Source organism: Diabrotica undecimpunctata, chromosome 4 (assembly GCF_040954645.1).
Source record: "Diabrotica undecimpunctata isolate CICGRU chromosome 4, icDiaUnde3, whole genome shotgun sequence".
NCBI classification, from domain to species: Eukaryota; Metazoa; Arthropoda; class Insecta; order Coleoptera; family Chrysomelidae; genus Diabrotica; species Diabrotica undecimpunctata.
Window position 1 is genome coordinate 77,415,216 of NC_092806.1, and position 26,946 is coordinate 77,442,161.

Consider the following 26,946-nt stretch of genomic DNA (forward strand, 5'->3'; position numbering starts at 1 on the left):
ACCCACTGCAGTCTTCATCGCGTTCTTCTAGTTGCTCACGCAACTGTTTTACTGAAAGTTCTACTAGCAGCATCTTTGGTCAGGCACACATGTACTTTTTAAACGTTCTTTCGTACAAAGATCACTACCGAACTACGCGGATGTTCCCGACGAATAATACTTTTTAAAAGTTCAAAAGTCTTTTTCAAAAGTCACTGCTTAATTTATTTTTTTTTTACTCAATTATCCTTACACCGGACACCATCTGTAGCGAGATAAAATAAAACGAGCGATGCGAATTTATATAAATATATTTATATATAAGTTTACAGCACGATTATCTCTTATCAACTAAACTCACTCATAACATCGTTACATATATATACCAAAAAGTATTATTCTCAAATCTTCTGGGGTAAACCCACCTCTAATTCGTTGTTTGACAAATGGATTTCTACAGCGCTCGATACATCGCGAAGGTTCTCGATGCCATTTCGAGATGCAACCGTTACATAGGCCATGCCGAAAGCATGTTCGTAACAATATTTAAGTCTCTAATAACATATTTATCAACGTCTGTTTTGCCTTGCAATTCTTAGAAGGCACAGCTTTAAGCAAAAATCTGAATTTGGTTTCGAAAATTAGTTTACGGATTTTGATATTTAAGTGTTTGTGTGTATTTAAGTGTTGATAACAACCTGTTGTTATCAACAGGTCCTCGAAGACACTTTGTCTCAGGATCAAGTAACCGATGTAGAGCCATACGTTGCCATGTTACCAATTCTAACGGTAACTTAAACATCCTAATTTTTAATAGTATATAATGTAACATATTTGTAAATGTATAACATTTAAAGGGTTTTTACCCATATATTTTAGTGGCTCATAGCATGTGCACTTTGTTACACTGATGATGGAATTTATATTCCGAAATCGTTCTGTATTTGTGATTTAGCCCGTTTGGGTATTTTATTTATACCTTTAACAAAAAATTTTGAAATAAAAATTTTTTTGTTGTAAAGTGTAGAACATTTTTATAATAAATAAAGTCAATAAATTAGATTTATAAAACAGTTCAATATTTAAAACGATATAGCGATACTAGTAGGCGGGACCACGAAATATTCGTTTTGTATGCCTTTGTTAAAATTATTGTATTTTATAGTACATATATATTATCGTACTTACATATTGAACAAAAAACTAACAAAGTAGAAAAATATAATATTTAATTTTTTGTAAAAAAACCAAGACCAATAAACAAACGAATTATTTAAAAGAAAAAAACTTGAAAGTAAAAAAATATTCGAACATCAAAGTAAAATTTCGATGTTCGAAGTTTTTTAACTATGGATATACAGCCAACTCCCGGGAATTATCCCTTTTTAAGTTTAAAAAAATATTCACTATTCAGTTAATGCCAAGTCAACTTCTTGCATGCTTTCTTGGGGCATGTCAAGTTAAATATTATGTTTATATGGGTTTAACCCACAATGGATTGTAATGAAAGTTACATTTTATAATTGTTGGACGTTTTGAAAATGATGAAGTTTGCTCTAATAAAAATGCTTTCCAAAAAAAAATGTAAGCCCTGTATTAATATAAATTATTTAAATTATGGTCTTGTATGTTTTTGCTACTCCCGAATGTACAATTTTTGTTGGTTAAGAAATATAACTAAACATTTTCTTAGACCTGTCGATTACCTAGAGTAATACGAAAATGGTTTCTGCAAGTTATCTGGTCAAATTGTCTTTTAGAACACAACTCAAAACAAGACTAGTATATTTAGGCATTTAGTAAACCTAAATAAACGCAAAAAATGTTTTTTGTTTATTCACGATTTGCTTGGATTTTTAGAGGTATCCCGCTGGAGGGCCCCATCACGCCGGGGGAGCACCTGCTACGAGTAGAAGTCGAAGGGATCCTTCTAGTCGTCCGTCAGCAAGTCAAGCGGGACCTAGGCCAGGATACGGGGAAGGTAGAGGCCACTACCACGCTCCCAAAGGTAAAAAATTGTTAAGCTTATCAAGTGACAAATGAGAAATAGGTTGCACGTGCGAGTCCATTTCAATAAGGTCAGAGAAATAAATATTAGACTTACAATCAGTTTATTGTACCTTCAACAACATTTTTCGAACACTTAACTTTGCTGTTCATCGTCAGGTTCCGGTAAGGTTACTTAAATGATGCCGATATAAGGAATGTAGTTATGAAGTATATATGTATATATATATATATATATATATATATATATATATATATATATATATATATATATATGCTGTCACTATTTTTCCGGGTTTGACTCCGCGTTGTAACAACGCGGAGTCAAACCCGGAAAAATAGTGACAGCACATATAGCTCCCGCGGAAACCTCAAAACAAACATATATATATATATATATATATATATATATATATATATATATATATATATATATATATATATATATATATATATATATATATATATTGGATTTGAAATTTCCGCGGGAGCTATATGTGGTTTCAGTTGTTTTCCGGGTTTGACTCCGCGTTAAATAGTTTTGGATTTTATAAAAACCATTGTTTTGACGACGTTTTGGCAAGGTCACACTTGCCATTGTCAAGTCAGATTAGTTCTGCTTCTTCTTGATGTTCGCCAAGAACATTATTTGAATGTTAATAAAAATTTTTGGATTTAATATATGTTTCTCTTTTTGAATTTTAAAAATTATTTGAAAAATTATTTAAAAAATTTGAATTTTGATAAATTATTATAAACAAAATAAGATAGCAGCCAATAGGAAGACAAATAACTGTTAATGTTATAAAAGCCAACCTTAAGAGAAAATTAATTTATAGTATAATTTTGTTTTTGAGAATTATGTTGCCAACATGAAAAGATTTAACAAGAAAAAGATTTTTTTTATAATTTACAGATACCCGAAAGAATGTAACAATTATATGGAAAATAAAGCTATCAATGTAATGTTTTGGTGGTGTTATGAATGAATTATAAAGGAATAATCTAGTTATAAATTTTACTTGTATCTCTTGTTCAAATTATTATCAGTTTTGCACACACACCATTTCTAAAATGCTCCTTTTGAATTTATTACCTTCATTACATAAAATTTGAATGTTGTCAAAAACCATGATGATCTTTGTCAATTACATGCTTTGCCAAAGCACAAGATTGTTTCTTTATTCTACAATCACTTTTGTGGGAAATAATACAATTTGATTGATTCCTCCCAGTTTCACCAACATATACAGCTTCACACTGAGTACAATTAATGCTACTTAAAGGTTTTCACTAACGAAGGTACTTTTTAAAAAGACCCTTTTTATTAACGTTTACAACTTATTGCACTGATTTATTGATTGAAAATAACTGAATTTAGTTACAATAATATTTCTTTTATATGAAAATTAAATCCTGACAAAACTGCTGATTGGGATTGCTGACCTCCGGGGTTACTGCTCTGATTTCTCCATCCCCTTCAGAAGATTTTTGTGGGATGAAAAAAAACTGAAGGCATAGATTTTGGCTTATCCATATCTTCCTCTTGTTCTTCTTCAGTTTTCTGCTTTTTCCATAACTCTCGTAATTTGTAAATCAAAATAATGATAAGGGCTGTTGCCAGGATATATATATATATATATATATATATATATATATATATATATATATATATATATATATATATATATATATGTATGTGGTGTCCATATATGATACTAGTCCATTCTTATTAGAGATACGGGATGGAGTATTTCTTCTTCTGTTGAGAGTTTATCTAGTTCATCTACTTGGATTCTGTCTAATTTTAGAGGCTTTACTGTTGGATCTTCCCCTTGAAGTTTAATTTTGATCTTTGGCAAGGTTAACAGTTCTTCTTTATTGTTGCTTTGGAGTTAATGTTAACTTCGTTGTTGCTTCTAAACTCACATCTTCGGGGTAGTTCTATTAGCAATATTCATCTGAGTACTTCAATTTTGGAAGTAGAACAATTAGTGTAGAGTTTAGTATCTTTTGTGATCGGCACGTTTTGACATTGGGCGGCATCATTGGATAATTTTAGGATTTGATTTATGCAGTCGTCGGTTTCTGTATTTTCTTGTGGGAACTTCTTTGGACAGATGAATTTCTTTAATTCGCTTTTTCTGCATGGTAGGTCCATGTATGGGAAAAGTTCTGAATTAGAAGCTAAATATGGTCCAGGTTGAATAATTATTGTGTTATTTATGGTTGGAAATGAATATAAATAAAAATATGTGAATACTTTGGAACAAAGAATGGGAAAATGTAAGATAAAGGCTAGAGAGTGGTTGTAGTAGTAACCATCTACTTCTACTATCTCGTAGTATCTTATCAGATCTTCTTGGAGGTATGGTAGCGGACAAGCTGGATGATGTTCTAGCATTTTCTGAATAGTCCATCTTATTTCGTCTTATCTTTCTGCGTCTTCTTGATTTCAAGTTTCCTGAGATAGATTTTATAATATTTTCTAATCCATTGATATGACCTCTTCTGTTTCTGGTTGCTGGATAAACTGAATCGAGTTTTTCTTGGGCTGTTTTGAGGATATTCTGCAATGTTTTGCCGAAGTTCGGCTGACTTAGTCCATTTTCTATAGCAGTGGTTGTAGTTTGATATTGAGATTCCAACGTTTCGATTTCTTTTTTTCTTGTGCAATTGGTTCCAATGGGAAATAGTGGATGAAATCATGGGTGCTAGTATGGATTCTGGCTTTTCCAAGCTTAACAGGAAGGTTGCCTGGATTGTCTGGAAAGTCCTGGATTTTCACTTCTTGGACTATTACCGAAATCTGTAAACTATTTTTGGGGTTAATTTTTATTGGTGGTTGATGTTGAGTTTTTTTTTGTGCACCGTAGTATCTTGGGTGTCAACAGTAACGGGATTGTTGTTTTTGTGTGAAAATCTGGGGAGCAGTTTGTTTCGTTTTGTTGTTTTTCGAGTGTAGATTTTCGTGCTTGGTTTATATGTTATAGGTAAGTGTCGTTTTACGCTTATCTTTTCAATATTTTTCTGTTTGCTCTCTTGCAATTTCTCATTTATTTCTTTATACGTCTCTTTTGTTTTCAATCTGTGTTCCTGTGTGTAATTATTTATGAGTGTTCTTTAATGTCAATGTCGAATGGATCTTGGGTATCTTTGTGACCATTGAAGGTATTGATGGGCTTCTGTTTGGTAGCTGAGTGAATAGAGTTGTTGTATGCCATAATGGTGTATAACATCTGGTCTTTTATGTTAAGTGTTTCCCTTTTTGCTTTTAATATTCGAAGATGCTCTATGGCTGTGGAATGAATGCGCTCGACCATTCCATTGGATTGCGGGCTATCAGGTGTTGTGTAGTGAATTAGAATCTTGTGAGTGTTTACGAATTCTTGTAACATTTTTAAATTCAGTTCCATTGTCCGAAATTATCATATATAGTAGTCCATGATGGGTGATGAATAACAGGAATGCGTTTAAGATGTTGATCGCGTTTGATCCTTGGTTACGCTTGACCGTATTTTGAAAATGCCGTATTATTTCCTTTTTGTGTCGACGTAGTTCTTGAAGAAGTTGGAAATATTGTTTTTAGATCGTTTTTATCTAGTAGGACGTGTATTTCTTTCTTTGTTACGAAGCACTGTTCTATAATAGCTTTTACAGGTTGTAATGTACCAATTTGAATTTGATTTGCTTGTTTTAACAGTTCAATAGTCTTTCGCTGATTGGAATTTCGAGTATTGGGTTGCCCTCTATAGAACGCTAGGTAACATCTGTGTTGTTGTCTTGTTGGTATAGCGAACTTGTAGGCTGACTTTCAATCCTTTGGTTTTCTTCTTGTAGAAGTTCGTCTATTACTTTCATTTTTTCTACAGTTAGGCCCGATGTTTAATTTTTTTTGATAATTTCGTCTAAGCCATCCATAGGAGCAACTTCATCTGGATCGCACACTGAACTTGGATGGTTGATCATAGATATGTTGTCATTTTCTTTTTTGGATAATAGACTGATTACTTCTTCTATGTGCTCAATGCCAATGGTGTTTACTTCTTTAGTATGAATTTCAACACGGGATAATGCATCAGCATTCGTATTGAGTTTTCCTTTTTTGTATATGACTTCATAGTCGGTTCTTCAATTCTTTATCTATCTAATTTTGAGTTCGGATCTTTCAAAGAGTAGCCACTGAAGTGGTCGGTGATCGGAAAGAATTTTGAACTTTCTTCCAACTTTCGTTCTACCTTGGCATCCTCCTTCAAACAGTAAGTGAGCGGTTTTGTTATTTTTGCGAAATATCTGATGAACTTTCTGTAATATCCAAGTAGTCCGAGAAATCCTCTAATCTCCTTGGCCATCTTTAGTATGGGATAGTTTATGAAAGGTTGAGTATACGATAATGTCATCCATGTATACTAAGTAGATCTCTTCTATGAGTCCTTTAAGCACATTGCCCATTATTCTCTGTAATGTAGATGGAGCATTTTTCAAATCAAAAGACATTCTAAGATATTCATCATGGCTATTTTCTACATTAAATGCTGTTTTCTGTATATCTTTCTGTCATTTCTATTTGGTGAAATCCGCTGGCTAGATCGTGGGTAGAAAGGTATTGACAGCGTGTAAATTTATCAAGGATTCCGTGATATTTGGGATTGGAGTCCTATCGTCTATAGTCTTCTCATTTATCTTTCTATAATCGACTACGACTCTCCATTTGATTTTCCCTGAGGCGTCTGGTTTTTTCGGTACGACCCAAATTGGAGATGACCAGGGTGACTGACTTGGTCTGATGATGCCTTGGTCCAGAATTGATGTTATCTGTTTGTGAACCTCTTCTCGATGAACATGTGGATATTGATATGTTTTTTTGAAAGCTGGCACTTCATCCGTTGTTCTTATGTAGTGTTTGTAATTGATTTGTAGTGTGAGTTGATATTTGATTTGTAAATGTTAAAGTATCATCAGGATTATGGAATATATCTGCAAATTTTCTATAAACGTCTGATTTGCATGTCTTCTTCTGGATTTAGATGATTTGTTCCGATGAGAGGATTGCTATCTATTATTGTTTCTATTTCCATAGTATACAGATTATACATATTCAGATGTCTGAAGTATACAGATGATATTCATGAAGAAATATTGAATTGCTTAACAGGATTGGTGAGTGCAACTTGATTAGGTTCATCAGTGTTGTTGATCATTTCGGTCCACGCTAGTTGATTGCAGGCTTCACTGAGAGTTTTTCTTAGAATTGCCCTTTGTATTTCTTGTTTTGGTATAAGTATGGTGCCTTTTTTTTGTTTCACTGGAAGTCATACTTGCGTGATTGTTCTGGGTTCTAATTGAATTGTAATTATGTTTTATGAAATTTAAAACGGTAGAATTTTAAATTAATATTACAGTTAAATTCGGGAAAAATTGGAATTTCGGCGGCACAATATCCTTGTGAGTGGTTTTTAAATATTGAACAGATTACAAACGGTTCATGTTTGATAAAATTTTTCATAAAATTTGGATGCAATTTTGGGGTTAAGAAGATATTTGGTTACTCTTGTATCAAGAAGAAGTTTAAGAGGAGAATTTTGAATTTCGACATATGGAAGTTCTTTTTTGTCTGAATAAGAATGGAGTTCGATTACGTTTCTTCGTTTTCCTCTTGAAGTTTTGGAAAATTTACATCTTCTTTTTCGTATTGGACATTTTAATAATCTTCTACGTGTTAATTATCTGGATATGCGTCCTAATTGGGATAATAATATGCCTGTTCCCCATAGCAGGCATTGGTTTCGTTTTCGTCTTGTTATTCAATATTGAACAGCTCTTCTACGGTGAACTTTGGGGTGTGTGGTTGATGTGACTGTAGCCTAAAGTTTCTGAAGTTTTGACCTCTTGTTATGTCCCTTTTCACGTGTACTTAGAGACATCGATGTTGGTTTGTACTGTTGTAGTGATCTGCTTGTCCATGGGTTAGTTCTTGGGGGTTGTGTGTTTGCAATGAATTGCTGCCTCGGTGGCTGGAATAGAGCGGATTGTATTGGTCATCTTGGGATAAATGTTGGCTGTTTTGGTCGGGACGGTCCTGGATTACTTCCGAAAAATGGTTAATGTAACTGTGGTCTGGGCATGGGTTGTTACCATTGTGGTGGTGTTATGAACTGCGGCTGTCTCTGGGATTGTATGTGAGTAGAAATCTTATTTGGAAATCAGAAATTGGTTGTTTTCTGCAAGTATCTAATATTGTTCTTTTCCTGGATGAATTGGAGAGCGAAACCAAGATTTGTAGGCCTCATTGATCGTATAGTTGATCCCATTGGTTCTCTTAATCCTGCTAAGAATGTAGGGCCTGTTGTGGAAATAATTCCTTTTTGCTCCTCTTAACATCTGCATTGTCGGCATGTAGTTGGATGTGATTCGAAATTGTGTTTAAAAGTGACATAACTTTCTCATGAAATTGTTGAGGAGTTTCATTAGGTCCTTGCTTCAAGTTTACCATGCCTCTTTTAAGTGAATTTTGATTACATTGATCGGCACAATTTTGAATTAGTGTGGTTCTTATTGTGGGCCAATCTTTACACCCATCTACGGAAATGACTTCTCGAGCTCTTCCTTTAATTTTATTCATTACACCTCGAGTTATCATGTGATTTTGATTAATATTATTATATTATTTTGATTATTTTGATCCCAGAAATGATTAAGAAGCATTGTAGTAATTTCAATGAAGTTCTGTAGGTCATTAGGGTTACCATCGTAATCAGGTACGATAGAAAGGTCTTTATTAACATCTAAAACGAGAGCGGGAGCGGGTGCCACGGCCATAGTATATAATTGACTGATTGTAATAATTATAGATGGTATATCTAAGCTATTTAAAGTATTACTTCAAGAACTAACTTTGGTTTTTAAACTGAATTAGAAGCTGAGTTATTTTGCAAAATAGAAGCAGCACCAGGTTCTACACTAATAGTTGAAAGAGATGGTTACTAATTCTAAGAGATGACATGAAATTAGGATTAGAAAAAAGATTAAATTTGCTTACAGATAAAATATGATGCTTGGGTGCATTTCTTTTCAAAGGAACTGGTTTCTTTTCTTCTTTCGCTTTGTTTTTCTCGTCTTTCGTTATATAAATGGATTTCTACACTTCAACACTGGCCTTTCGTAGAGTTAAATGGCTGTGGTTTTCCCTGGAAGTTGTTTCGTTGAGGGTAAACGTTTGAGAACGACGAGGATATTCTGTCGTACTGTACTGTGCCACTTAAGGGTTTTCACTAACGAAGGTACTTTTTAAAAAGTTTTTATTAACTTTTACAACTATACTGCAGTGTTTTATTGATTAAAAATAACTAAATTTAATTATCTATAGGATATGTAGTTTTTGAATACAAAGATGAAATAGTGTTGATGTTTTTTGTTGCTATTTTTACATTGTCATTGTCAATAACCTTTAGCATTTATACCTATTAACGTTGATTGAATAATCCAAATAGATCCGCAGCTGTACACAAATTAAACGTAGCAACTTTTCTGTTCTCAAAAACACTTTCGCCATCTATTTTCGGGAGAGAAAATTACACTACGGTTAAACATAAAAGATTTCTTCTCTTCATAATATTTCCCCTTAATGCTCAACGTAAATATTGGTCTCCCACTTTAATTCCTTAACATAATCATACTTGCAAACTGTGCATTTTGAATTTGTTTCGTAATTTGTTTGTGTTCTAGTCGATTTATTTGTTTGGTGAAAAATGAATTCCTCTAAAATTAAGACACGTTGTGTGTATAAAAATTGTAATCTATCGAGAAAAGACGGTGTAGTGTTATTTAAATTTTCCGTTAAAAATCAAGATTTATTATGTATGGTTAATATTTTTGTATTAATTTTCTTCTTCATCGTCTTCTTCTTCTTCTTCTTCCTTTGACTGCTCAATATCGGATTCATCATCATCATCATCAAGTGCAGAATTCAACAATAATCATTTTTATATTTAATTAAATACTGAAACAATCATATTTATTATTTTTTTAAATTATATATTTATTTATTAATCCAATAATCGATTTATTAAAGTTACAAATATAATATATATTCTTTTATTATCTATGGTTAATATTTTTGTATTAATTTTCTTCTTCATAGTCTTCTTCTTCTTCTTCCTCTGACTGCTCAATATCGGATTCATCATCATCATTCTCGTTTATTAAAGTATCAGAATAAAAATATTCAAGAATATCAGGTGCATATTCACTTTCTTCATTGAAATCATCTGAAGTTGATGAAGCGTTTAGACATGATTGTCCATTACACTGCCCACAAATTAAAGTACATTGCAATCCTGATTTCCTGCATCCGCAATTAGAACCACAACTTTTCTTGCAATTGCAAAATATTGTATTCAGCAGTTCTTCTGGTGCTGGCGGTAATAATGTTGTTATTGGTTCCAGAAATTCATTTTGCATTACCCAGCCGAATTCTTGGGGTTCTAAATCATTTCCCAACCAAATTTGGGTCTGATAATAGACACGAATGATATGCTGACCAGCTGCTGCACTTGAAGGTGGAAGACTTGATAACTGCACTGGTTTGTTGAGTCTTGTTGATTTGATGAACTGGGTGTATCGAAAAGAGTCTATATCGTCTTCTGATGTTGGAGCATTATACGCTGCTAAGAAAATACGTACTCCATTTTAAAATAATTCTTGTACAGAGCAGTTTTTTTGTTGAAATAGTTGAGGTGACTGATGTAAATGGTGATTTTTTTCAAACATTTTTTATCGATATTTTACCTTTCCTATAAATCTCAGAAGTCGTATTACATCCACTAAACGCGTGTAAAAATAAGATGTGTTTCTTAGAATGAGGGTATTTATCAAAACTTTTCGATGAATATAATTTTGTCTCCGCATTACCCTTACCAATTTTTTTAAAAAAAATTTCTTGTTGATGTGATTGAGCTCGTCCTATCAAGATAACTATAATCAAATCATACTTTGATCATACATCATTTGCTATAATCAAAACTTATAGCAAATCAATATCTTCTCCTACAATGACGGAAGTTTTTCCTACATGTTCAGACTCTGCAACAGCTGTTTCTACAATGATAATATCAGCATCATCTCTGGCTTGTTTTGTAGTGATATTAACAGCTTTTAATTTGTCGATAAGCATGTCTATACCGTTACCGTATAAACAGGTAAGCGGTCCCCCACTCTTTTCGCTCTATCTTAAGAAGGGTTGAAGGTACATAAAAGTATTTGAGATAAAAATTGAAGAGAATTTTCCATTCTACAATTTTTCTTACTACCTTAAATGTCATAAAGTGTAAGGGAAACGAGATATTTGCAGAAAACTCATTTTCGTGACCTTTGACCTTTAATATCTTAAGTCGCGGACACGTGATTATATGAGACTTTTGAGGTAAGTTTTATACCATCAAAATAAAGACGTATGCAAATTTTCAGCTTATTATCTTTCATTCCGAGGTTTGCCCCCTTTTATGCCTTATTTTACTGGATTAGTATAGGATCCGATATAATATAGAACTGCACCGTTATTTTTAATGACTAAAAATTATTTGATATGTAATTCAGTATGTTAACAAAATTATGAGAAACGAGCTGTGCCTGAGATAATTTTGTTTTGAATATAATTAATTAAAAATTATTAAAAATAACTTTTTTTTATAAGTATAATAAAAATCAGGCTTGGGCAGGTATTATGTTAGGTTTTTTATCATTCGAAACAAAAAAGGTCTTTTGTAATTGTTCTCTGAAGTTGATTGTTTTCGAGTTTTAAATAATTTAAAACTAAAAAGAAAAAAACGAAAGATTTCGATTTTCAAGGCTCAAAAACACAAGCAAAAATATTAATTTTGTAATCATCAAACTTTCGAAATTTTTTCTATTAAGTCAAGATAAGAATGTTTGCCATGTTTTGCATTTTTGCAAATATTTTTTAATTGGTAATGAGGAAGGTTCCTTCTGGAAAGAAAGGCGATCGGGCTGGGCTACATTAACAAGTAAAAAACAATGATTTCAAATGAAAGTCCAAAATACTTATCAAGACCTGATAAAATAATGTTGAGCTTGAATTTAGGTACTTTAAAATTTCAAAAATGAAGTGAAACTTATGATTCTAAGCCTTGAAGATCATCATCCCTCATTATTTTTTCAGTTTTAAATTGTTTATAACTTAAAAACGATCAGCTTAAGAGAAAAATTAAAAAAGCCTTTTTTTTGTTTTGAATGAATCTAAAATATTATGTGTCCGCAAAATTTTCTTTATAAAAAAAGTTATTATTTAATTATTAATTAATTATAGTCACAACAAAATTAGATCGGGCACCCCTTGTTTTTATAATTGTTAACATTCTAAATTACATATCAAATAATTTTCATTGCAGTTCGATCTTTATCGTATCTGTATACAAAATATAATATTGACAAAATAAATTCAAACTGTTCGCGAATTGCTAAATGCTTCACAGACATATTTCTTAGAAATCATAATTCAGATAACGCTGGTATGGTGTTTAGTTCTCTGACTCATTACACTTCGTAAGTACTGCCGTAAATTGGTTGTGGTAGGGAACGATAGGGGAGGTAACGTCACCTCTTTCTACGATCATTCTCGTATGAGCGCAAATTCGTAACTAGTTGTTTCCCGAAATATCCACTAGAGTCGCTGATTCTTGATGAAATTTTAATTTTTTGGGTTGCACGTTTCTCTCCATATGCGTTGCTGATCTATTTGGGTTATTCAATCAACGCTATTAATGATGGTATACAAGGAAGTGAATGATAATAGATGTTCTGATTGTTAGAAACAATGTTCTGAGATTTCGCAAAAAATTGTATTAAGTTATTTATATTAACAGTATGTATTGGAAAAAAGTATACTATGTAGCATATGTTTCATAGCATAGTTTTCAACAATTGAAATTATCTTCCTGTAATTTGGGCAATCTGGGTGAGAAAGCCTTAAAACACGTTCTTTTAACCCTTTCATTTTTACCCTATTTGGATGGTAATAGCTTATAAATCTATTGCTACACATGGGTTTTCTGAACCATCTGGTTTTGAACACATTATTTGTATGTCAAAAAATGGTAGAGAATCTTCCACCCCTTCCTCAATTGTGAATTGTATATGTTGATTATGACTGTTGAAAATGTTAACAGTTTCATGAATTCTGCCTCTAGGAGGTGACAAAACTAAATCATTAATATACCTTTTAATAAAAGGAATGAAAAAAGTGCAATTGTTGATACAATCATTAATGACATAATCCATGACAAAGCTACTTTTTTATCACTAGGTGCGGAATCTCTAAATAGACGCCGGAGGTAAACATTTCCGACAGACGTTGGTTCCTAAAACTAAAAACCCCTTTGGAATCACGTCGACCAGATTGAACCAGCTAAACCCCACCCCTCTCATACTAGGGCATCTAGTTGGGATTGTCCGTTAACATAACTTCTCCCCAATGTCTTTCTTTTGCCCGATTCTCAGTAGCTCGTCATCACACATCAGCTTTTGTGTCTCGCGCTCTTGTGACCACCACGTCCGCATCTGCCTAACCAGATTGTTTCCTTCGCTTTCCCTCCTACGTATACATACATACCTTCCGACCGTCGTTATTTCAGCTTCTTCGCGGCCTCCAAGTGGAAGGAAGAGCCGCGATGAGCTGTCCCGTGTGCTATTTGTCGCCGTCCGTCTGCACCTCAGTCAACACTTACCTCATTCCACTTACACTGCCGCCCTCTCGTATCTGCCGCCATTTCCATTTCTCCCACTCTCTTATTCATACTTGCCTTTATCCCTGTGTCGTCAACCTCTCCTTATTACTACCTCTTCGGGCGGCCCAGTTCTTCCTCCCCCATAGCTGCTAGAACTGCATTTAGCTCCCACTCTTCCTTCTCTTTTAGCGACAGCACCTTTCTAACGTGGTTGTGGATTTTGTTCCACCAGCGCTCATCCATCACCATCTTATCTATCATATCTCTCACCGACTCAAACACTCTCTAGCTCATTCCTTTCCCTTACCATCTGGCACGCTCTAAAAGGGTATGAGACACAATATCCGAAGCCCTATAATACAGGCAATTGTCTGATTCGGCCTTTTTGAACCTGTGCAAGTAGCTGCGGAAGCTGCCGTGTCCTGTAATCTTTATCGGACAATATTTTGACTTTTAATCGGCCGTCAGGTGGTGGCCTCTACTAATAAATTTTAAAAACTATTAACAGAAATTTAATTGCATGCAGTTCTACTCGAGTATATTTTCAGCTATCCGATCTCTAATACAAACCTATACACGGATGTCAGATTTTGAAGAAAATATAAGATTTACATAAAACGCTTATTGTTATTAGCATTGTATTCGTCTTGTGATAGACAACTTTTAAGCTTTCGAGCGAATATTACAATTTTTTTTATTTACAATTTGCTTCAACCACAAAGGGCTATTAGTATTAAACTGTATTTACATGAAATGTAAAAATGAACAAAAAGTTCATATAAAACTTGCTTACTCAGTCCTATGGCACGTAAGAAATTAAGAATTTTAGATGTATTATTTTCACTGAAACGTTCTTTTAAGGTATTAGGTAACTGTTGTTGTCGTTCTAGTACATAGAGAGGAAAGTTCACTATCACACACATAACACATCGGCGGAGGTTCCTTTATTAATATAAAATCATGGGTTATCTTTGTATGTCCAAGTAACAATTTGGATATGATCATTTGTTCTCTTCTCTTAGTAGAAAGTTTCAACGGCAATACACTTTGTTCAATAGTTCCTAATGTAAAATTTGAATTATTCCAATTTATTTGCCATTTTGTCATGATTTTGTCCTTAAAATATTGCTTTAAATCAGTTGAACATAGTTATCAGTATTTATGATGTCTGTTAACGGATTCTCACTTGCATTTTCGATAAAATATATCTACAGTAGGCCCTTAATCTTTTGAATTCCAGCTGGTTATTTACGTTGAGTTGTTGTTGAGTTAAGTTGAGTACCTTCTAAATTTATAAAACGCTTTTTTTGACTCTTTAGTTGCTGTTTTAAAAGCTGTTAAAAACTGTACGAAATGGAATACTTTAGAGTTGATATCAATATTTGCATCGAGGGGCTGTACCAACTAATAAATTTAATGTGAAATTAAAGAAGGATAAAGAGACCAATCTGCATTTTTCAGACACCATTTATTGGATGGAATTGATGAGGATCATTCATAATTAGTATGAGAAAATTCGCTTCCATGCAAATGGGATGTCACATCCCACGACACAGATGGTTGCAAGACAGGGTCACAGAGCGATAAATCTATTGGGAACCCATCGCCAGTGGAAATATTAAATCTTGTGTTTCTTCCATCATTAAGGATATTCATGTTAGAATCAGTAAAAATTTGTTAAATTTTACGTCCTACGGAATCGGTTTTTTTGTCTCCCCAAAGTGTATTGTGGGCATTAAAATCGCCTAAAATAATACCTGTTGCCTCTAACTTAGTTCTTATACGTATGACTTCGGTATTATATGAGTTTTTCATGGATAAATTTTCAAAAAATTTAGATCTTCTTTTACAATGTGTTCAAGATTCAGTTCGTAATAAAATAAGTAAAGAATATATATATATATATATATATATATATATATATATATATATATATATATATATATATATATATATATATATTATAAGTTTCTATACATATATGTTTCTAATAAACATCTGGTATTATCTAAGCCATAGAAAGTTCTGTTTTTTTCACCAGCTTTTAATTGTGCCTATATACAAGTATATGGAATAAAAAATGTCAGTTATTAGAAATGTTTATAAGCTAAAAAGTCAGCTTTTTTTCAAATTGATTTTTAATAACAAATTTAATAAAATCTTGAGGTTTTTTTAATACACGTTAAAAACGAAGCCTAAAAGAATCGATTGCGATTTACAAAATACCTCTAGAGTGACTCTCGGCAAGTTCAGTTGTTTAAATAATCGTTTTCCCGGAAAACAAATTGAATAACTTATAAACTATTTGGTCGATCTGTATGAAATTTAGCACACTTTATTTACACATTAACTGCCACAATTTCAAATAGTTGTCGTGCAAAAAACAATGTTATTAACATTTATAAATTACTGCAAAAATAAGGGTTTTTTTTAATTATCTCGGTCAATTCTTTATGTATTTTAATTCTCTCAATATTCAAGACTTTTTTATGATCTATAACTTTTATTTTAACCATTTTTCTCTAAAATGCATAAGAAACGTTTTATACACAAAAACTAATTTTTTCACTTTTTACGAATGTTTAATAAAAAAGCAAAGCAAAATTAGCTGTACGTCTTCAATTGTCATTAGCTACCTATCATATACCTTTTAGAAACTTTAAATACCTAATTTATTCATGGCGTTGACCACCTATTCTTTTTTAAACAATGATATTACTCTTATCGATACTTCCATCTTTATTTAGGAACACAAATGGTTAACACTTGTTACATATTAATCTTAGTATTTTAAGTAGTACTTAGTTGACGTTGCAATGAGGTCTACATCTTGACATCTAACTTATCGACTCTACTCAACTGTAACTATGCTAAATTCATTATTTCCCATTTTTATAAAGGTTCCTGCCTTATGACGCGATCGGTCAACTTGGTTTGCATCTGTAAGCAAGGCCACGCTGAGATAGTTTGCAATTAGACAAAATGAGGTATTTGTTGTACTGATGTGTATTCGATAAACTTGACTTACTGTGTACGTCCTGATTCTTTATTAAAAACAATTCCAGTTACACAATACAGCAATGTAAAATATGATTAACATTATTTATGAATTTTAATATATTAGGAATAATATCTGTGCAAATTTTTGTTGTCGCTTTCTCTCAGTTTCAAACATTTTAAATGATCTAATTTACAACTTGCAAGACGAATATATTTTACCTTAATTAGTTTTTTTAGGTTAGATTAGATTAGGTTAGGTGAGGTTAAGTTTAACTAAAACTAACATTAAAGAAATGTGTCAAATATCTGGGAGTGACACTACACAAATATGTCGGATGGGAGGAACATATACGGGTGGTAGCCCAGAAGGCAGCGAAGAGTGCGGCTGCGATGAGGAGGGTGATGCCTAACATTGGAGAACCCAAATCAGAAAGAAAGAGGGCCTTACACGGTGTTGTGCAATCCTTTACGCAGCACCAGTCTAGAGTGAGGCGATAGAGATACATAAGTAGACAGAACAAGTCTTTTGCGAGTAGCATGCGCCAAATGGACTATTTGTTTGCAGGACCTCCTTCTTCTAAGGGAAAATGGGCTCGGATGTACTTCTCTACCCTGAATCCAACACTCGCCAGCCATCCCTAGGGTTAACCTGGTACGGTTTTTAGAAATTTCCACCCTCATAGAAAAAAAAGTGGGGTTAGGGGCCCTGATAATCTAATACATATTGTTATAATTATTTTATATGTACCACCGAAGCAAGTACAAAAGCATGGAGTGTTACACATTTAAAAAACTGGGAAGGCCCGTACACCGCCCCGCAAAAAATAAACGATCTAATCTACCGCATACAATTTTCAGCTAAAAGTAAAATCAAGATAGTCCATATCAAAAGATTAGCTCCATACCATGGAACTGATCCACCTCGTTAACTTTAATCAGCCCTCATAGACCACTTATTCGAGGCAAATAATTATAAAGGTGGGAGCAGTGTTATGACAGTTCCGTGAGCTTTATTTCATATAGAAAAAGTCCCTTGAAGAAAAAAAAAGTATTAAAAAAATCTAGAATGTTCAAGATGTCATCGAAAAATCCTCAAAATGTCTAGTAATGTCTGGAACGTCAGAAAATATGTATAAACAAAGGAAGTTGACAGTTTAACGACAGTAGATTGAGTTTTCGAAGTTGATAATTGTCATTGTGTAAAAGTTGTAAACAAGTATTGTAATGTTGTTGGTGTTTGAATAAAGTATTTTAAGTAAGTGTAACATATATATATATATATATATATATATATATATATATATATATATATATATATATTATAACTACATTCCTTGTATCGACATAATTTAAGTAACCTCTCCAGATATCCGATGATGAACAGCAAAGTTTAGTGTTCGAAACCCGTCCTCCAAAGGTAGAATAAACTGATTGTGAGTAAGTCTAACATTTATACCGTTAACCTTATTATCAAATTACATTTAAAAGCTTCTCGGACTACTCAAACGTGTAGTGCCTGATTATTATTTGTTGTCATAGCCACAAAGTGTTAGATTCAGGATCATATTCAACTTAATCTTATAAATAATTAACTGTTATGAGTGCTGCTCTGCTAATAAATATGGGCAATCTGCCAACGTAATTGGACATTTTTAATACATTCTTTTTTTTCAATCTGTATGATGTAGAAATGCTGGCAATTTTAAATATGTGTTAGGAAGATATATCCTTTTCTCCTAAATCCAAAAAATTCCAGTTAGTCCCAAAAGAGTGCCTGGAACCATCGAGAATCTTCCATCGCTCATTTATGGCAGATATTTTGGGATAGTCTGATTCTATGATCCTAAAAATTTTAGATGAAAGTTGCTCAAAAACACGAACCAACTTAAAATTTTTTTTAAACAAAATTACTGTTAACGTGCACAATTATTTTATATACACTATTTCTAGTTCTGCTTGCGTGCTTATCAAGTCTGCTTGGCGTTAGCGATTGACATAGCATGACGCTCTCTGTCTTGACCTACTCTAAACAGTTGGGGCTTGCTTTCCACCAATTATCCTTCGTTCTTCGAGTTGGAGACTGTTATAGCGACTTTTCCGTAACATGTGTCCAAAATGTATTATTTTTTTAGATTTGACGTTATCAATCAACCGCATCTGCTCTTGTAAGAACTGATTTGTTTGTTTGCATAGCTGTCCACGTGTTTTGAGTTTTTATCTATGTAAGCACATCTCAAATGCCAATAAGCGATTAATAGTGGATATGTTCTCGTCCCACCGTATCTAAAAGGACTTGTAATCCATTTAAGTCATAACTCAATAGAACTTTATCATCTGGTATCTGATTGTATTTATGAGTTTTTCATTAATCTTTATACCATATTCTAAATTATTCACAGCTTGTTTAAAGATTCTATCAGAATAAGCATTAAACAACAGCGGGGACAGTATGCAACCTTGTCATGACTGTGAGATGAACTTTAGGATCACACATTTCTCTGTCAACTTTCCATTAAGGATGCTGTTTGACTACAGTATAATTTTTCTATGCTCCTCATGTCACAACTATCAATTCATTTACCTCGTAATATTTTAATTAACTTATCATGTTGCACTCGATCGAAAGTGCATTTCTAAAATCAAACTGTTTCATCTTGATCTTCTTCACACTTATTCCTTATTCTACTATGGATGGTACATAGCAATATCTTCAAGGTGTGGCTCATACGGCTTATCAGTCATAGTCGATACAGTATTTTGGACGTTGTTTTTTAAAAACAACGAATTCGGATTTTAACAAATCTTCTGGGATTTCACCAGTTAAGTAAACATGATTGAAAAGCTTGATCGATATTTCAATGTTTTCTTCAGATAGATTTTAAATACAGCTGGTCCAGATAATAATTTGACTGAATGTATCTCAATAATCCAGGGCTTATTTTCTTTGTTAAGAGGTATAACATATGGAAAAAAGTTTAAAAAAATTACATTATTGTACACAAAATTAACAATTAAAAAACAATGATTTACTATCAAGTTAATACTAAAAACTCTTCGGGATCTTATAGAGCGGATATCAAGGCTTGAAAATGGCTATTTTCGCGCTTTTTAAGACCTTATATTGTTTATAACTCGAAAACTTTGCATTTAATAGAAAAGTTATTAACATTTTTTGTTCAGAATAGTGCTGGGTATTCTAAAGAGCGCTCAGTTTAGTTCAAATGTGAAAAGTGAACTAGGTCGCTTTTTAGTTCACTAATTCATTAACACATAGTTACAGGAGAGATTAATTTACATATGAGCAAAACGTAATACTGTTTAATCGTTTGTGGATAAGAAGTGTATTTTTGATAATGCCGATTTTAATTTAAATTAATTTTATTACAAAATGTATTCTTTTTGTTTTAAAGCTCAACATAAAATATATAATTTCGCAGCGTAAATTCACCTCTCACCCGCTTACTGTTCACCAGTCATCGAAGATGATCTACGTAGTTCATAGTTCTTTAGTTAAATCACGCTCTCTCCCCACCAGCTCCAGCTCCAACGCTCACGTTTGTCGTTCGTCGCGAAACGACTTGAAGATTTAAACTGAACCGCTCCTGAACGATGAAAGACTGCAGGTTTAAATTAAAGCGGTTTAAGTCAGCTCTGGCGAACTAGTTCATTAATTCACTTATCGGGGCCAATTCTTTGAACTAGTTCGCTCATGAACTACACAAGCTTACTTCAGAATGAGCCCATTAATCTAAAAAAACTTGTTACGGTCAAAAAAAATTTGGCCGAATTAATTTTACAATATGTTTAAAAAAATTGCTTAAACCATTTTTTACCATCATTTTCTCTTGGCAACATCCACTTTTGTGATAAGAGGACTACTTCAAGTAAAATTATGAATTTAAACTTTAAGAACTTTTAATATTATAAACTCATGGACAAAAATATCGAATATTTTGGAATTTTCAAATTTTTTTATAGTTACTATTATTTCAAAATAATTTTAGATTATTGATGTTACTCATACAATATGCTGATTTACTCAATTGGTTTTAAATAGTTTGACGTTTATTTTGACGTTTATTCAGCGTTTAGTGTCATTCGTACATTTTATCATAAACAAACCTTCAAGTAAAGCAAAAACCATAGTAATTCGGTTATTTTTAGTTTAATTTATTAAATTTAATTAAATATTGTTTTTATTTAAGTAAGTTTAAAACAAGTATGCCATCAATTGAAAAGTGCGATGAAGCCCAAACAGTACATATTGTAATTTTGTACGAAGAAGGATATAGGTACACAAAAAGATATCCCAGCACGTCTCAGGAGAAGCCAATCTACAGTTTCGAATACTTTAAAAAGGTACCATTTGACAGAAAATTTTGTAAGAAGGCCTGGTTAAGGACGCCCAATGTGTACAACCGCAATTGATCACCGTTGTTTGGTTCTTAATTCTATACGAAATCGCTCATTGACATCGTTGCACCGCAGAAGTGAGCTACTAGTTAGACAAGTTATACTATGTTAGACAAGTTGATGAGAGTTCAAAAACAGTTAGACGAAGATTAAAACAAGCAAACTTATGATGAAGATAGTTTTGGAAGTGGTGGCATAATGCTTTGGTTAGTTATTAGTTGGAAGGGACACACCGCACTTGTGGAAGATATTGGACGGATGACTGGTGACTCTTATGTTCAAAATATCCTGCAAGATCAGGTTTTGCCATATGTTGGATAAATTGGATATGACAGATTCATGTTAGATCAACAACAATGTGTGAATAATTACACATATAAATATTTTTCCAATACTTAGTTTAATGATAACACAAGTAAACACAAACTCTATTTACATTGCACGTTAATATATAAAAGTCTGTCACTTTTGCATGTGGATTCTCGAGTGTCAACAGGTTTCGTTGGGATAAGAAACCAAGAAACCAAGAAATCACTCATCATTGCGGGGAAGAGGGAAGTAGCGCCGAACTTCGATATGCGCCGAGTACCATATGTTGTTTTAAAGGGGTGATCAACGGTTTAATATACCAGCCCCCTTGATAGCTGGTAGGCTTCAACAAGCACTAATTGTTGAGAAGATCATCTGGAAGTATACATATCTTCACGGCAGTTCATTTCTATACGGCGGAGCCAGTTCTAATGGTAACTGTTCTGACTATGCCGTCGGCACCAGGATGAACAGCTTCAACAATACCAATTTTCCATTTCGTTGGCGGGATTCCATCTTTTTTAACCAAGACGAGAATTCAAGGTTGCAAAAGGGTGGGATAGGTTCTTTCCCATTTAGACCGTTACTGAAGCTCGGAAATATATTCCTTTGACCATCTCTTCCAGAAATCTTGGATGATTCTTTGAAGTCGCTGAAACTTGCTGAGTGAGTTTTCCTTAATTGTAGAATAGTCATGGTCAAGTAAAACAGTAATGCGTTCTCCAATTAGGAAGTGTGCAGATGTTAATGACTGTAAGTCACTGGGTTCATTAGTAAGCTGGGATAAAGGTCGGGAATTTAGACAGGCTTCTACTTAATAAAGAACAGTTAAGAAATCTTCGTAGGAAAGAAGGATCTGAGAAAGTCCCTCTTTAAATGAAATTTAGTAGATTTAACTCCCGCTTCCCAGATGCCACCAAAATGAGGAGCATGAGGAGGTATGAAATGCCATTTTACATTTTCAGAATTGAAGGTGGCATGAATTTTACTTTCACTCGTCGGTAGAAATTTATAAATCTCATTTTTAGCACCAATAAAATTAATACAGTGATCAGAATATATATTTGCGCGTAAACTTCATCTTGCAAAAAATCTACGAAGAGTGGCAATAAGGGCGTCTGTGGAAAGACTACTTACATGCATCGCTCTCGTTGAGAAACACACAAAAATACACACGTAAGCCTTAATCGTTTTATAATTTCTAATTTGCCGATCCTTTAATAGTAGGGTCCGTAAAAATCTGTACTTGTATTATAGAATGACCGTTTAGGCGTTACTCAATGCTCTGGTAAATCTCCCATTAAATACGGAGTAGTAGAAGCACTAAAGCGAAAACAACGTAAGCATTGCCTCACAACTTGTTTTACTAAATGTCTGCCAGAAGTAGGCCAAAAACGTTCTCGTATTAAGGCTAGTAATAATTGTGGCCCTGCATGAAAAAGGCGCAAGTGTTCTTGATTTACAATTAATTTAGAAATTACAGGTTTACCTGGTATGATTGCAGGATGTTTCTTTTGAAAATCAAATCTAGAATATTTAAGTCTACCACTAACTCTAATTATTATACCCTTGTCATCTAAGAATGGGGCTAATCGTAAAATTTTACTTGTGAGAGTTAATAGGTTTAGATTTTAATAAATCTTGGTATTGATTGGGAAACTCTTGCCTTTATACAATTCGAATAAGAGTTTTTAAGGCATGGTTGAGTTCTTGAGCATCAAGGGCTCTGAATTTTCGATTTTCCTTAGGCATACGGTAATTATAAAAAAATCGGTAACAATAAACAGTGATTCTTTGAAGCTTATTATAATACTAGAAAATCTGTTAATAAGATCCAGTCCTTCGGTAAATGTAGATTAGAAAGATATTCGTTTTTCTTTGCGTCTCTCAATTAGATCAGGATTAGCTATAATATTTGAAATAATAATTGTTCTTTAGGACACAGCAGCCATTTAGAAACATTCCACCATAGATAATTATCAATTAAAGACATAGGGCTAAGACTCCGAGAGAGCAACTCAGCTGGGTTTTCATGGGTATTATCCTATATTATCCTAACCTATCTCCAAGAGTCTGAATTTGTTAATGATTGAATTTGTGTCACTCTGTTAGCGACAAATATTTTCCATTGAGTATAAATGGACTTGATCTGGGATAAGAATTACATCAGGGGGTGATCTTTTGAACCAACTCTGCCAGCAATAAGGCTACGCATAATTCGAGCCTGGGAATTGTAATTGTTTTGAGAGGAGCTACTCTTGTCTTAGAGCAAAGTAAGCGGCAGGGATAAGTACCTTGTGAATCTAAGGATGGAATCTATATACAAGCATCATATGCTATTTCGCTGGAGTCAGAGAAGCCATGGATTTCTAATACAAGTGGGTTGTTAGGTAGAACAGTCTCGGGATTTTTAATGTATTTAAGTCTTGAAGTTCTTAGACACTTAGACACTTCTCCAACCTTATGGATGTCCGCACCTATCGAGGCGCCAATATTGATTCAGATCATATTCTAGTTGGCACAAGAATTCGGGCTAGAATCTCAAATGCGAAGAAGGAGGGAAGTACTAAAACAAGGCGCCTTAATATTGAACTCCTCAAAAACCCGCAAACGCTAGAAAGGTTTCAAAACTATATCAAAACTAAATACATAACTAAAGAGAATCTATCAATTAGTGAACAATGAGAAATGTGTAAAAATTATATTAAAGACGCAGCAAATAACATTCTAGGGCCGCAAAGACCACCACCACGCAATTAGTGGTTCGATGCTGAGTGCGAGGACATTACAAAAAGAAAGAATAATGAATATAAACTGATGCAGCAAACAAGAACCCGAGAAAAAGAACAAAAAATATAAAGATCTCAGAAGAGAAGAGAAGTACATCCATCAGAGAAAAAAGCGAACTTATGAAAATAGAATATTGGAATAACTTGAGGCATTAAAAAAGGAAAATCAAACAAGAAAATTCTATAAAAATCTAAATAAAGCAAGAAAAGAATTTAAACAAGGATCGGACTATGTAAGGATAAGGAGGGGCATATACTCAATACAAAAGAAGAAGTATTGAAAAGGTGGGTGGAACACTATTAAGAACTACTTACTATCGAAGTAGAAGATTCAAATCAACCACCCCCAGGAGCAAGCAACAATACAATACACCATTGGAGTCTCCATAAATTCAAGAAGTACGGGATACAATAAAACACCTAAAAAATAATAAATCTCCAGAAAATGATGGTATACCCGCGAAACTTATTAAATGTGGAGGTGCTACTCTGACTAATCACATATATAAAATCATACTGAGAGCCTGGAATGAGGAACAAATCCCGGAAGAGTGGTGTATTGGGAAAGTTTGCCAGCTACACAAAAAGGGTGATCAATTGGAATGTAGAAACTATAGAGGAATAACCCTCCTTAATACAGCATACAAAATATTTTTGAGTATTTTATATGGTCGCCTGAGTGCATATTCAGAGGAGCTTCTTGGCAAATATCAAAGTAGTTTTAGGCCTGGTCGATCAACAACAGACCAGATCTTTGTGCTAAGGCAAATACTGGAAAAAACCAATGAATTAAAAATATCGACATATACCATATTTTCGCAGATTTTAAATCTGCCTATGATAGTGTCCTAAGAAATAAATTGTATGAAGCCATGGATGAATTCCACATCCCCGATAAACTGATAAGATTGGTTAAGGCTACAATGCGTAAAGTTTTTTGCAAAGTCAAAATACAGGGCGAACAATCACAGGCATTTGAAACGTATGTTGGGCTGCGACAGGGAGATGCGCTGGCGTGTCTCCTTTTCAACATAGCTCTGGAAAAGGCGGTCAGGGATGCCCAAATAGACAACACAGGAAACGTTTTTAATAAATCATCCCAAACTTTGGCATGTGCAGATGATGACCTAGTTGCCCGCACAACACGCAAGCTAGAAGAAATGTATACCACCTTGCCAAACGCCTCAAAAAATATGGGCCTGCAAGTAAATGAGAAAACTAAGATAATGGCATCAACACCCAACAATAGAGCCAGAAACATCGGCCACCACTTCACGGTTGATAACTCTACCTTTGAAGTGGTGGACAAATTCACATACTTAGGCTCCCTGATTACCAAGGAGAACGTCATGACGGAAGAAATCAAGCGAAGAATAATCCTAGCAAACAAATGCTATTTTGGACTGCGTAGACATATGAGAAGCAGAAACTTAAGCCAAAAAACAAAAATAACCGTATACAAAACCCTTATACAACCAGTGTTGACATATCTTTAGTTCAGAATTATACTGTTGTATGTAACATTTTTTGCAAAATCGGTTTTATGGAATTACTAAGTCGTATGTGTCTTAGACTTTGCTTCCCGAGAATTTTAGTATTCTATATCACATCCTGTGAGTTTGGCAACCAGAAATACATAATTCTATTCGGATGAATTTTAATTATTAAAGTTACATAGTTGTATGTATCAGCTACACCTCGGCAACTCTATAAAACTGTTTGATTTAGAGTAACTTAGTTGTATGTGTCACATACAACTTTGTTATTTTACGTTTGCATTTCAAGCAGCTGAGTATTACGCACATACAACTTTGTTACAATAGTAGTTTGTTATGACAGATAGATGTATGAACAATTGAAATAACGGGAAACTATAAACTTGTGTGTACTTTTTGTGAATAATCGATTAAATTGTGTGTGGATAGGGATTCTGAATAATTAAATTAATTTATATTTCTAAAATAAGGAGTAATTGAAACTTGAAATACCAAAAATAAAAAAGTGAGGTTAGTTTTTATCTTTTCAGAAAAATGTTTTGCTAACTTTTGTGACTTTTAGGTTCACTCTTATTTTATTTGTAATGGATTGCAAATTAGCTAATGCGAATTCAGATTCTAAAAATGAAAACTTAAAAGATTTAGAGTAAGTTTTTCTTTATTTATTTTATATGGTAACGAAATTTTCAAACAAATTTAATTATTTTAGCACAGTTCGAAAAAGAAAAGTACAGGATTTCACTGAAACTATAGATAATATATACCCTACTGACGATGAAAATAAAGAAACTGACATGTCTCTTGGATGTGAAGACTTCATAGATTGCCATGGTTATGATTCAGATAGGGACAGGGAATATGTACCAATTGTTTGTGGAGAAGACTCTAGCGATTCTAATAGCGATGCTGAAAAACCCATTGTTGCTGCAGTTGCAAATAGAACCGAAGGTGTGACTACTCAAATCGAGTTATCCAAAACACCAACTCGCAAAAGACAGAAGAACCCAAGTACTTGGAAAAGTAGTATCAGAAAAGCGGCACATGACGCAGGAAAAGAATACATATCTGTTAGAAGAAAAGTTGTTCCAGCCAAAAAAATAAAAACAATAAAAGACTGTACATCTAAGTGTTTGTATAAATGCCAACAACTTATTACAGAAGATGAAAGGGGACAGATTTTTCAGCGTTTTTACACTTTAACAGAACATGCAA

At 33.4% G+C, this 26,946-nt stretch overlaps 1 protein-coding gene across 4 annotated transcripts in view; it reads left to right on the forward strand.

Moving 5' to 3' along the window:
* kuz (zinc-dependent metalloprotease kuz) overlaps positions 1-26,946 on the forward strand; it is a 250,389-nt gene that overhangs the window by 187,223 nt on the left and 36,220 nt on the right. For all 4 annotated transcript variants that reach the window (XM_072529798.1, XM_072529799.1, XM_072529801.1 and 1 more), the window contains exon 10: positions 1,840-1,987. In XM_072529798.1, coding sequence (XP_072385899.1) covers positions 1,840-1,987 — 148 coding nt within the window. The remainder of the gene's footprint in view (positions 1-1,839; positions 1,988-26,946) is intronic.